Source organism: Engystomops pustulosus, chromosome 6 (genome assembly GCF_040894005.1).
Source record: "Engystomops pustulosus chromosome 6, aEngPut4.maternal, whole genome shotgun sequence".
In the NCBI taxonomy this organism is placed as follows: Eukaryota; Metazoa; Chordata; class Amphibia; order Anura; family Leptodactylidae; genus Engystomops; species Engystomops pustulosus.
Window position 1 is genome coordinate 157,923,259 of NC_092416.1, and position 12,029 is coordinate 157,935,287.

The 12,029-nt window shown below is 44.8% G+C and overlaps 1 protein-coding gene across 1 annotated transcript; it reads right to left on the bottom strand.

Annotated features, from left to right (window-relative positions):
• Window positions 1-1,178: 1,178 nt before the first annotated feature.
• On the bottom strand, window positions 1,179-11,286 carry DDX27 (DEAD-box helicase 27). The gene is made up of 21 exons (XM_072112039.1): window positions 11,066-11,286; window positions 10,007-10,150; window positions 9,857-9,916; window positions 9,636-9,783; window positions 9,497-9,543; window positions 8,790-8,870; window positions 8,372-8,477; window positions 7,840-8,013; window positions 7,539-7,689; window positions 6,788-6,887; window positions 6,351-6,492; window positions 5,924-6,077; window positions 5,759-5,840; window positions 4,965-5,142; window positions 4,762-4,868; window positions 3,800-3,896; window positions 3,383-3,477; window positions 3,126-3,243; window positions 2,937-3,033; window positions 1,817-1,888; window positions 1,179-1,389 (listed from the first exon to the last, which is right to left on the bottom strand). The coding sequence occupies exons 1-21, from the start codon at window positions 11,147-11,149 to the stop codon at window positions 1,374-1,376; spliced, it is 2,253 nt and encodes a 750-aa protein (XP_071968140.1). The 5' UTR covers window positions 11,150-11,286; the 3' UTR covers window positions 1,179-1,373.
• Between the last annotated feature and the right edge of the window lie 743 nt (window positions 11,287-12,029).

The window sequence follows — 12,029 nt, forward strand, 5'->3', positions numbered from 1 at the left end:
GACTCCTCCATGCTCTGTTTTCACAGGCTATTACACTGTCTCACCTGTGTGCCATTGAGTATACAGCAGGAAGGGGAAGTGCTGAGGGAGCAGAGGGTAAGACCGTGTAACTGCCTGTGAAAACACTACACAGAGGGTCTCAGATAACACTCGCAAAAGCCCTTTGGCGCCTAAACATAATTTTAAAAGTGGATTTTGGAAGGAAGGAGTCCATGGATGACAAATATAAGAAGATCATCACAGTCACAGTGCCTGGATCTGAGTAAACGACTGTGGTTTATCTGGCTTAATTTTGATGATAGATTTCCTTTAAAAGGGAACCAGTCGTCAAGAACATGCACCTTACTAACCCAGGTTAGCTACAAAGATATCTTTGCTCCCATTAAGACCCCTACATGACATAATAATTGGTTGTATAGGTATTTTGGACCTAAAAGATTGTCCTTAAAAGAAGCAGTAACGCTCAGAAGTGACTAGAGCTTCATTTACATACTAGTAATGTTATAGGGGTTGTCTCAACTTCCATAGTCATCCCCCAATTTGCAGGATAGGCAATAGTGATCGGTGAGAGTCCGACAACTGGGACCACCAGCTCTCCAGAGACTGGCAATCCCATTTTCAGTAATGGGTGCAGTGGCAGGACAAGTACACGTCGCCGAGAATTGAGCGGCGTCCTGCTGCTACACACATCAGTGACAATGGGATGCCCCGACAAAGTTGAAACAAACCCATTTACTTCCTCTCCAAATTAATCTGAGGGGCTCCAAGGAGCATCACTAGAGCCCCTCTGGGTTGCAGGGAATCTGGGTTGCCCTTCTCATTCATAGTATTATCACTGTGCATCCGAGATTTCCAAAACAGCGGGAGCGAGGAGGGCTCCAGGGGATGCATTATTGCCAGGGGCCCCTGCGGCGGCTCTTTTTACCCCGCCCCCCTCCAGGAACCCGTCAGATTAAGTTGCATAAAAATAAAGGTTCTTTTGAAATGTTATCTACAGGAGCAATGCTCCTAATAAACAGATTTCTGTTAACACTGCAGGGATCTACCACATGGGGAAATTGTAGATTTCCTTTAAGGGATCATCATACAGCATCAGGACAAGCTCTGGAGGTCTCGCAGCTCCTGGTGGGGGTGGTCACACATTGCAGGACACAGTCTTTGATTATATCCAAATCCAATAGAAGAAAATTATAAAATTGTATTTTATATATCATAGAACTATCAACAGAACACAATAAAGTCCAATAGTCTTCGCCCAGAGAGATGATATCCCTGTTGTATCTTCCCGGCCCTGTATCCTCTCATGGTCACGGTGAAGCTACCAGCAGGTCCCGGGCCACATGTTATTCAGCCTTTAGTGAAAGTGCGTACAATCACTTCCTGCGATACCTGGTAAATATATTAGGAATAGTTAGTATTGGCCACACCATGAAACTCAAAATTCTCTATTTGAAATTTGGAAATTTATTGATCCCCAGGTTTCCAGAGAGTAAAAAAGTAAGGTTTTTTTCTTCCAAAAACAGTGCCACACCTAACAATGTGTTGCGTGTGGTATTGCAGCTGAGCTGCTATACAGTGGAACTATGGGCAGGGATGGGGCTGATTTTGGAAAACAACAGCCTTGTTTTTTTAATCTCTGGAAAACACTTAAGGACATCTACCACCAGGATGAATGGCTGTATGCAAATGTTGCCTTAGGGGCTCCAGGCTCCATTAACACCTGTGGAGGCTGAAGCCCCTCAGGCTCATTTGCATACAGCCATTCATCCTGGTGGTAGGTACCCTTTAAAGTGAATATTATCATCTTGATACATACCGAGATTTTGACTTGAAATTGCCTTTCTTGCGCTGCTGAATTCCCAGCTTCTTCCTCTCTTCAAATGAGGGTCTAAAAGGGAGAAAATAAAAAAAAAAAATTACCAGAGGACAAACTGCAATATGGAAATGAAAAGAACCATTTGCTGATCGCTATTGGAGGTGTATGGATCACCATATATAAAAATATAAAATTAAAGATGAATTTTGAAAAATGAATCATGCATCTATTCTTAAAGAGAACCTAGTTTTTATTTCATGCTCCTGTGTAGTGGCATCAACCTGAAAATCAATTTTGAAGTAAGATGTAAATTGGTTGTATAAAGTCAAGGAGGCGGAGAGTTTATCACTGAAGTCAAGGTGATCATCATGGACCTCATGCATCAGGAGATCTGGTTAGTGATGTCTCTGGATGCAAGACCATCAATTACAGTGAAAAGAGTTTTCTGAGGAAGAGAGAGCTTGACTTCGGTGTTAAACTCTCGGCCTCCTTGACTTCATAAACCAATTTCCATCTCACTTCAAAGTAGATTTTCTGGATGATGCCACCACACTGAGTCATGAAGGAAACATGATCCAGAAGGTGTTCAGCTGCTTGGAAACTTACTGCCCAGTGCCCTCAATGCGGTACAAGTGCTGTAGTCTCTATACGACAAACACAGCGCCACACATTGTATAGTGGCTGTGCTATTTAATGCAGTGCCCCCTTATTCACTTTAATAAGGTCCACTGGCTCCTTGACAAATGGATATGACATCACGGTTGTCAGTCCCCGCAGATCCGATACGGATCACCTATCCTATGGATAAGCGATTAATGTTTCCATTCTAGAATATCCCTTTAATATCACATTACCTGTACTAGGGGTCACATTAACCCTTGATTTAGTGTAGCAAAATCTCTAAATCTATACAAGCAATTCATCATAATCGGGTCGGATGACCTAGGGAAACCCATCCGCACCGCGACTTCTACATTCTCACTCTGTCCATTATTCATCAGTAATTTACATATAAAAGCTACTACATATCGCAGCAGTGAACTATAGCAGAACATGTGGCTGCAGACCATCATTTATCCTGGGGCTGTGTCCTAGTATATGATCACGTGTGGTCACTTACCCCGCTCTGTACTTTTTCAGCGCCTTTTGGCTCGTGTTGGTGAGTTCTTCATCAAACACCGTCTTCACTTTCTGTTTCTTAGGTTTGGAGCTCTTGGCTGTAAATGTATAGTACAAAACGTGTCATTCCTAGTAAATTTATTTACACAACCACAAAATATTTCCTGGCACTGTGCCCCCAAGTACCTACCCGCAGGCTCCTCCTCAGGAGGCATGGCCCTCGCTCTCTTCGGCCTGCGCTCTCTCTTGGCTGCGCGCTCTGCGTACATCTGAGCTTTCAGGACCTCAAACTGGGAGCGCTCCTCTGGCTGTACAAGGATAAAGAGTACAGGTCACGTGGGAGGGACGAAACAGAGGTCACGTGGGAGGGGGCAATGACTTACACGTCACTAGGGAGAGACGAGGGCAAAAGATGGAAAAAGGGACAACAATATGGAAGTCACTTACCGTCAGTTCTTTCTTCTTTTTAGAATTTTCTAAGAACTTCTGCCTCTTTTTCTTTCCTCTCATTGCCAGATCAAACTCCTGAAGAGCCTTGGACACTGGAGGGGGTCAGGAAAGTTCATTATGAACTGTTTGTTTATATTCTACAAGGGGTTAATCTCTAGGTTGAGGGTTGTGTAGTTTAGCGCTCAGTGCCCCTGCCGAGCATTGTGTCCTCTCCATAATTCACACTGCTCCATACACGTACCAGTGGCCGTGCAGGGGCATTGCATCTAGATTCTTACAATGGGACTAAGGTACAATACCCTGTACAGCCACCTAGGGTGCAAAAGACAGACCCATGGAATCAAATGGTTGGAGGATGACCGTCTACCTAAGGATTGGACCTCAAATTTTAAAAAGTTTTCAAATGTGACTTACTTTTTTCTTTCTTCCTCTCCTCCTTGGTTTGGAACCAGCTTCTTTCCATACTTTCGGGATCAGTCCCCGGCTCCAACTTCTTTTTTGCTACACTAATCTATAGAAAAATAACAACGATTTGCTAAAAAGTCCAATATATTACAATTTGTATTTTATTTCTTCATTGACATTTCTCTCCCTAATGTGATGCATCATCCGTTGGCCATTGGGAGTTAAAGGTGACATCACATGTACACCCTACCCTCCCCAGGTAAAGCTGCTGAGCAAAGGAGACTGTATTGCCGAAAATGACAGTTATGTTATGGATCTGTAACTATGAGTGGAGTAACGAATCACTAGCCTGATATGGTGAGATTCTTCTACCCCTGCAGCCTCTAAAATTAACTCATCTCAGGCAAATCTGACTCTTCTTTGATCATTTGCATATGACTTTGGAGCAGATTTTTTATTTTTTTATTTTTTTTTTATAGGTAATGGGTGAGATTTCACCTCAAAGAAGGAATTGACATTTCATACCCTACTAAGTGGTTACATCTATTTGAAAGACGCTGGAAGCTCCAGTGTCTCCATAGTCACTGCTGGAATCATGGGATCCCGCAGGAGAGATTAATGCATTATTATTCCTTTAGGAGTAATAAAACGCATGACTGTGGTTGAAGAGATTTATAATTCAAGGAGTCCCTTCTTCCCTGCTAAAGAATATATCACTATGCCGCACAGTCCTATCCTCTGCTCCATGGCCACGTGCCCCCCCAGCCTTATTCCAGAGCCATAGGGTCCACACTACTTTCACAAGAAAGGTGGGTAAGGCGGCACAACCACTAGTAGTAGTGGTCATGACAAGCATGTGTAAATAAAGGGGGTCTCTCAGCGATGTGACCCCTAACAATGAGAAACATGTCCTCTAGGGTAGGGTATAAGTGTTAATTATGGACGTTTAGTCTTAATACAAGTTCCCCCACCTGGGCCTCAGATTTCTGCATCTCCTTCTCCTCCCTCTCCAGTCGCAGTACAGCATAGATCTCCTTTTCCAGTTTGGTAATCTTCTCCCGAAACTTAGAAATGACATCTGAAAAAACATAAATAAATAAAATAAAACAGGTCACAATGAATCCAATGGGAAAACATTTTTTTTTATCCTATCAAGTCCCCGATGACCTCTCACCTTGAGGAAGGATTCTCGCCTTTACAGCGGCCTGAGCTTTTTTAACAATCTCCTTTAAGATTTTGCGTTCTTCTTCCCCCACCAGTGATACAGAGCGCCCGGCTTTACCAGCACGCGCCGTACGGCCGACCCTGTGCACATAATGCTTGACGGTGGCCGGCATGGTGAGATTTATTACCTTATGTAAGAATACCACAAATTAATCAAAATAAGATAATCGACATTAGAAAAAAAAATCCACTAACTTAGTAGAACTAAAACATTTTTCAGCCATCATATCCCCCCAACAAGCAAGCTGATGGACGAAGGACCAACTGCTCACCCCTAGCAATCCCGAGAACGAGGACCCCCACCAGCAATCCCGAGGACCTCCACCAGCAATCCCGAGAACGAGGACCCCCACCAGCAATCCCGAGAATGGTGGTCCCAAAACTAATGGGTGAATAGGCAGGTTGAGCATGTGTCCTGATGCTCCATTTTATATTATGAGATTGTTGAAAATTGCTGAGCACAGCACTCAGGTATCACTAGTACTCACACAGTCAATGAGTGAGAATGCCAGAAATACCCTAGCGTGGTGCCCAGCAATTTCCAACAATCTGAAACTATTGAATGGAGCAGCTGGACACATGATCATTAGGAAAAAAAAAACCCATTCTACAGATCGCTCGGCATCAGAGCAGTCAGACCCTCACCATTCAGCTTTTTATCCTGTATCCCTTTGCACAGGGGACAGATTGGGATAAATTGTGCCATGACAATAAATCCCATGCGCCATTTCTCCCATTACTCACCGTCTTTACGCCATGAATATCCAACCCTCGAGCGGCAACATCTGTAGCAACCAGAATGTCAATCTGTTCATCTTTAAACCGTCTGCAAGACGAGAGAGAAATTGTAAAAGCCTCACAGACTACCAGTTCTCAGCGCCGAGCTCTAGAGACTTCGGACCTACTTACCGAAGGGCCTCTAAACGCTGCGTCTGGGAGAGATTCCCGTGAAGTTCTCCGACCCGCAGCCCCATCAGCCCCAGGAGAATGTGCATACGATGCGCCTGCTTCTTGGTCTGAGTGAACAGCATGACGTGGTCCTGGAAGGTGCGAGTGAGGAGAGCTGGAAGAGAAGAGGGTCAGCCCCAAAATATATCACCTCATAATAACCAAAATATCAATGTGCCTGTACACAGGACCTCATCTTGATCCCCAAAATGGGGAAGGTGCAGGGGAAGGGACGGTCTTATTTTCAATAGGAATAATAACACCCAGTTGTCAATCCATGCCTTTCCATTAGGAATAACAGAGGAGAGGGGCGCGTTGCCTTGTCAAAAGGACAAGATGATCCAAATTATACTCAGAGGGGGACATGACAGGTCCTAAGTGCACTCACCACAGGCGATGGCCTCCCGGTCACCCTCCCGATTGGGTCGGATCCTCACAAATTCTTGACGCAGGAATGGCGCAACATCAGTGTTACTGTTTACGAAGATGCGCACTGGGTTTTTCAGGGACACAGAAGCCAAATCTTCAACCTGTGAAAAGTCAACAATGTAAAACAAGATTGGGAAAATCCTACCAAACACAGTCCGAGAGCTTCAAGGTCCTGACTGGTGACACCAAGTAGCAGGGGACATGACTATGGAACCAAATATAGATACCACTGATCTGGCCGTGTATATTATGGGGGAGATGGAGGAGACAGCTTGGAGGTTTATCTCGGTGTCACCGGGTTAAGATAAGAATTTCCGGGGGGGGGGAAAATCTTCAATACATTTGCAGTGTGAGATGTGGATATGTGAGTAGGACTGATCATTTTTGCAGCGTTACCTCCTCAGACATAGTCGCAGAGAAAAGCAATGTCTGCCGCTGATGGGAGCAGAGTCTGATGATCTCCTTCATCTGTTCTTCAAAGTATTCATCCAGCATACTGAGGAGAGAAAACAGCGGAGGATACGATAATGGTATGTAATGGAAGGAGATGCTGTACAGATCTCTAGTCACACTACACAAAGGTCTCACGGCAATCACCTATCCACAGGTCAGGTGCCCTCCAGACGATGGAGTATGCAGACTGCCTCGTCATTCAGTCTTTATAGGACTGACCATGATATTGGATGGCTCTGGCCAGGCATCCTTCACTTTGGGTTTTCTCAAGTGTGAATGTTATGCCCCATCAACAATATGACAACATAACAATCTGATCGGTCGGGGGTCCGACTACTGAGATAGAGTGGCATGGATCCTGCTGCTCCATTTAATACAAAGAGACCGGCAGAAAATGCTGAGCACAGCGCTGGAATATTTCTGGCACTTACAAAGACTGTGAAAGCGAATGCCAAAGCGAAAGCGAATTGCTGTGCTCAGCAATTTGACGCTCCCGTAGGAGGCAGGACCCATGCTCCATCTGCCCCTCTTTAAGTGAGAACCGCTTGTCGTGATTGTCAGGGGTCCCAGCAGTTAGACTTAAACTGATCACATCGGAGAGGTGACAACAATTGATGTTCATACAACCCCTTTAAAATCATTTACAATGACTGGGGAATCCTTCCATATTATTAAGTAAGTACAGAGTATTTACCGATCGGCCTCATCCAGAATCAGCACTTCAATAGCATCAAGGCTGAACGAGGGGCAGTTGTGTAGGTGGTCAATGAGTCTTCCGGGGGTGGCAATAAGAACATCGGGTCCAGCTCGTAAGGCGGCCTCCTGCGTTTTAACATCCAGACCACCTAAAAGAAGAGAAAGGAGAGGTTTTTGTAACATAAAAGCAATAGATCATGTTGGACAGGTCATCAGTGTCCAAATCTCATCAGGGGCAGAAAACCCCATGAAACCTCAATGACCTATGACCCAGCACAGTGGGATCTCCGAGCACTTACCCACTGCCAGGCAGCATGTCACCTCTGTGAACTGAGCGATCTGTCTGGTCACTGCATGCACCTGGATGCCAAGCTCACGGGTTGGTACGAGAACCAGCACACGGGTTACGGGAGCCTGTCGTGGCTTGTAGATCAGACGCTCCAGGACCGGAAGCATAAAAGCAGCAGTTTTTCCTATAAGACAATAAAAATGAGTAAGTGGCAGGACACTGTATAGGCCACAATTGTACCATATAGCAACTGCACGTGTTTGTAAAGTCATGCAACATTGTGTATCTAAAACTTAGACTAGCCAGTCTTATACTGCTCCAAACTTATCACCCAGAATCAGACAATGCCTAATGTATCTGATAATGTATCTGTATAAGATTTTAAAGAGTAACTTTACATATCCTATAATTTGCCTTCGAAAATCCCATACATGAAGTGGAAACCATGACCCCCCCATCACTTTCTCTCATATACATATAAGCAGCAGCATGAAGGACATTATACAGCAGTAATAAAGCCAGGTTTGAAGTCATCTTCTCACCTGTGCCAGTAGCAGCGCAGGCACACATATCTCTTCCCAACAGCCCCACGGGGATGCAGGCCTTTTGGATGGGGGTTGGTTGTGTGAAGCTCATGGCAGAAATCGCCTAGGGAATAATAAAAAATAAAAAAAATTTAAATCCAAAATGTAGTCTACCAAAAAAAAAAAAAAATCAATACAGATTCTTTGAATATTGGGGGGATGAGAAGTCACAGAATAATAATTAAATATCCTACAAACCAGAGCCTTACATAATGATTGGTTTTAGTAAGATGCCTCTACTACTATCCTGTTTTGTGCTTGCAGAAAAAAAAAAAAAAGTCTGAAATAAGGCTAAAAATATTAGACATACATGCAAAATCTGTAGTGGAGGACGATTGTGATTGTACCCTTTACAATCCTTAATATATTGCAATACCTTTAGTAAGGGTCTGGACAGGTTCATGTCTTGGAAGGTCAGATTTTCATCGTACTGAGAAGCATCTTCAAAAAAGGAATTCTGTAAAGAAGGGAAAGAGTCAATTTTTCCAGATGGAGCCGGACACCAACACAACCAATCATAAGAATCACAACCGAATGAACTATGGAGCCATAACATGTTCCATCCTGTGTGGGCAACATATGTGGACTCCGCAAGGTACCACACTATGTTGCATCCTATTCGGGCTCCGTATGGTACCGTTAGACATGCCATTGGAGTCATACAGAGGTACAGTACAACATATATAACTCTATGGGAGATAACTTATAATAACATATAATAATAAGGATTTACAGAGGGGAGAAGGATTTTCCTGGAGGGTTTGGAATTGTCCATCACCTCCACCAATCACTTGACAGCACTTTTCAGTCGAGCAGAGCACCATGTACTGTACAGAAGAGGTTACAGCTCAGGGCGCAAGGTCCCAGCCCCCTAGAGGCGCAAGGTCCCAGCCCCCTAGAGGCGCAAGGTCACGCTCCTGGCTCCAACCACAAAATATGAGAAACTTCCCAAAACGATCACCCATTGTTTATACAAAATGTGTCCTGATATAGGGCAGAGAGAGATTTTAGGTTCTCAGACTCCAGGGCTGGGCTGTGACTCCAACCTCTGCATCTCCTACCCCAATCTTGAGCAAATCTTACCCCTCCAGTTTTCTTCTTCCTCTTCTTTTCCTTTACTCTCAGGGTGTCTACAATGAATTGACAAGAGGTAACAGAATTAGGACACTCGAGGAGATGCCATAAGACTACACAGGGGAGGTACACGAGCTGCGCCTCTCACCAGCTTTGGTCAGCACAGTCTCTTCTCCTGATGAGAACTCTTCTTCACTTTCCTCATTCTCTGAAGATTCCCCCTCCTCCTCTTCTTCTTCCTCACTTTTCACTTCCTCCTCTGTCTCTGACTTTTGAGAAACCTTCTCATCTTTTTCCTGAGTTTAAAAAGAACATTTTAGAAATTCCTACTGGAAGCAGCAGAGAGATGATGGATGACCGTTCACTTACCTGGTTCTTCCTCCTCTTCCTAACAGTCTCGATTTTTTCATCCAGACTGGTGGCCACTTTCTGTGGATGATATAAGTCACAGATGAGCCCCACAATCTACCTATAGGAGTATATCATCCCATCCCACCACTGCACTCCCGGGAGCCTCACCTTCTTCAGCTGCTTCATCACATCGTCCATCACCCAGCTGTCATCCGCTTGGCCATCCCGCTCACCAAACACAAAGTCTGTATTGAAGTCTCCGCTGCGTTTCACATTGTTCTGCTTCTTTCGGTTAAGGACGATGGGCTGGTTCTGCAATATCAGGATGGAGATCATGGGAATGAAGATGCATAAGCAGCTGTCACCTGAGCATGCTCCATAACTGGACAGCTATTCCTCCTGACTGTCTCCATACACATGCATCCTCCAAGGGTGGAGTAAGTAGCTGCTAGACAGCTTCAAATAGAAAGAAACTTGGAATCAGTTGGAAAGGTGAACACTCCTTAACGGGTATGTCCACATAGATTGATGCTGCAGCATACCAACCTGTTGTAATGCACAGGGGTACACTATAATGCATTAGACTATACCAATGAGTCTAACGGCTGTATGGATATGGATGTTCAGCAGCGGAGTCACTCCAATCCCTCACTGCTCCGGGGGTCTGACAGCTCTCAGGTTCCTTGTTCTGTGGTTATAATGCAGTGCACGACCTGGAATTTTTTTTTAATTTAGATAAAACTCTGCTAGCAGCCACTGAATGATATAATTTTAAAGATAAGAGTCTATATACGTAATATATACGTATGTGTGTACAACGATGAATTCACTTCTTTGTTGCTGCAGAACGGTGATCATCCGTAGTAAATAGATGATGTCACTACTTCATTTATTGGGGGGGGGGCTATTGGTCATCTGTTTTCCTTGATGCTGGGGGTCCCAGAAGTTGGACCCCCGGTTATCCATCATCTAACCACTAAGGGGATGTGGTGTAAAAAACGATTATGCAGCTCAATTCAATATAACTGCACAGATGTGCTGTACCAGACATGACCTGTGAGCAGGGGGGCACTGTTGTACAGGGATGATCTGTTATCTTCTTCTAATTGTGCACCACCTTTTACCACAACAACCTCTCCCTCAGTGAAGACTGCTGTGCTCTAGCATCGGCTTATACTGCCTGGCACATGTAAGGGCATGCTGGGAGCTGTAGTTCTGGGCTGTTACCTCGTCGTCCTCCTCAGACTCCGGCTCCTCCGGGACATCATCATCATCCTCGATGGTTCCGATCAGATCCAGATCCGTCAACATGGTCCTACCGACAACACCGCGGTCACGTGACAGCACCGGGTCCACGGATGCACAAGATCCACGGGCAACACACGTGTGTACCAGCTACACGACCCGGAAGCGGCTGCACGCTAAGTCCCGCCCCTCCCGGAAGTGCTCTACTCGCTAGGGGAGTTAAAGGGACAGTACACGTGGAAACTAGTCATAACGTGTGAGGAGAGGGTGGCAGTGATGTGTAGTGCACTGTAGTATAGGGGTCAGAGAGTTATCATAACTGCTATTTCTTATCTACCAATAAACAGTACAATACTTGATGTGGCTGTTCCCCCAGACTATAGATTCCATACACAATACCTCCTAATCATATACGGTAATAATAATAATATTATTATATAATAATAATGTATATAACGCACACAGATTACGCAGCGCTGTACAGAGTTTGCCAAATCGGTCCCTGTCCCCAATACGGCTCACAATCTAATCAACCTACCAGTATGTTTTGGAGTGTGGGAGAAAACCGTAAGACCTGGAGGAAACCCACACAAACATGGAGATAACATACAAACTTTTTGCAGATGTTGACCTGGGTGGAACTTGAGCCCAAGTCCCCAGTGCTGCAAGGCTGTAATGCTACCAACTCAGCCACCGTGCTATCCCCCTTACTGATATCATACCACCAGACCTTCCAGACAGAGAGAGGGACAAAAGATGCAGTGCACTATGCACTGGGTCGAAAACTTTGGTTGCCCTAAAACATGCCTTATACCCGCACAGTATAGTTTTCCAATTAGTGGCCTCCATCTCCCCCTGACATTTTGTCCCCCCAACTCCGCATCACATTAATAATAATAATAATAATTCTTTATTTATATAGCACACACAGATTATGCAGCGCTGC

Coding starts and splice junctions, on each gene's coding strand:
- DDX27 (XM_072112039.1), bottom strand. CDS start 11,149: ATGTTGACGGATCTGGATCTGATCGGAACCATCGAGGATGATGATGAT. Junction 5,143..5,758: donor ATATTCATGGCGTAAAGACG/GTGAGTAATGGG, acceptor TTCTTACATAAG/GTAATAAATCTCACCATGCC. Junction 3,478..3,799: donor GGAGAGGAAGAAAGAAAAAA/GTAAGTCACATT, acceptor GACCCCCTCCAG/TGTCCAAGGCTCTTCAGGAG.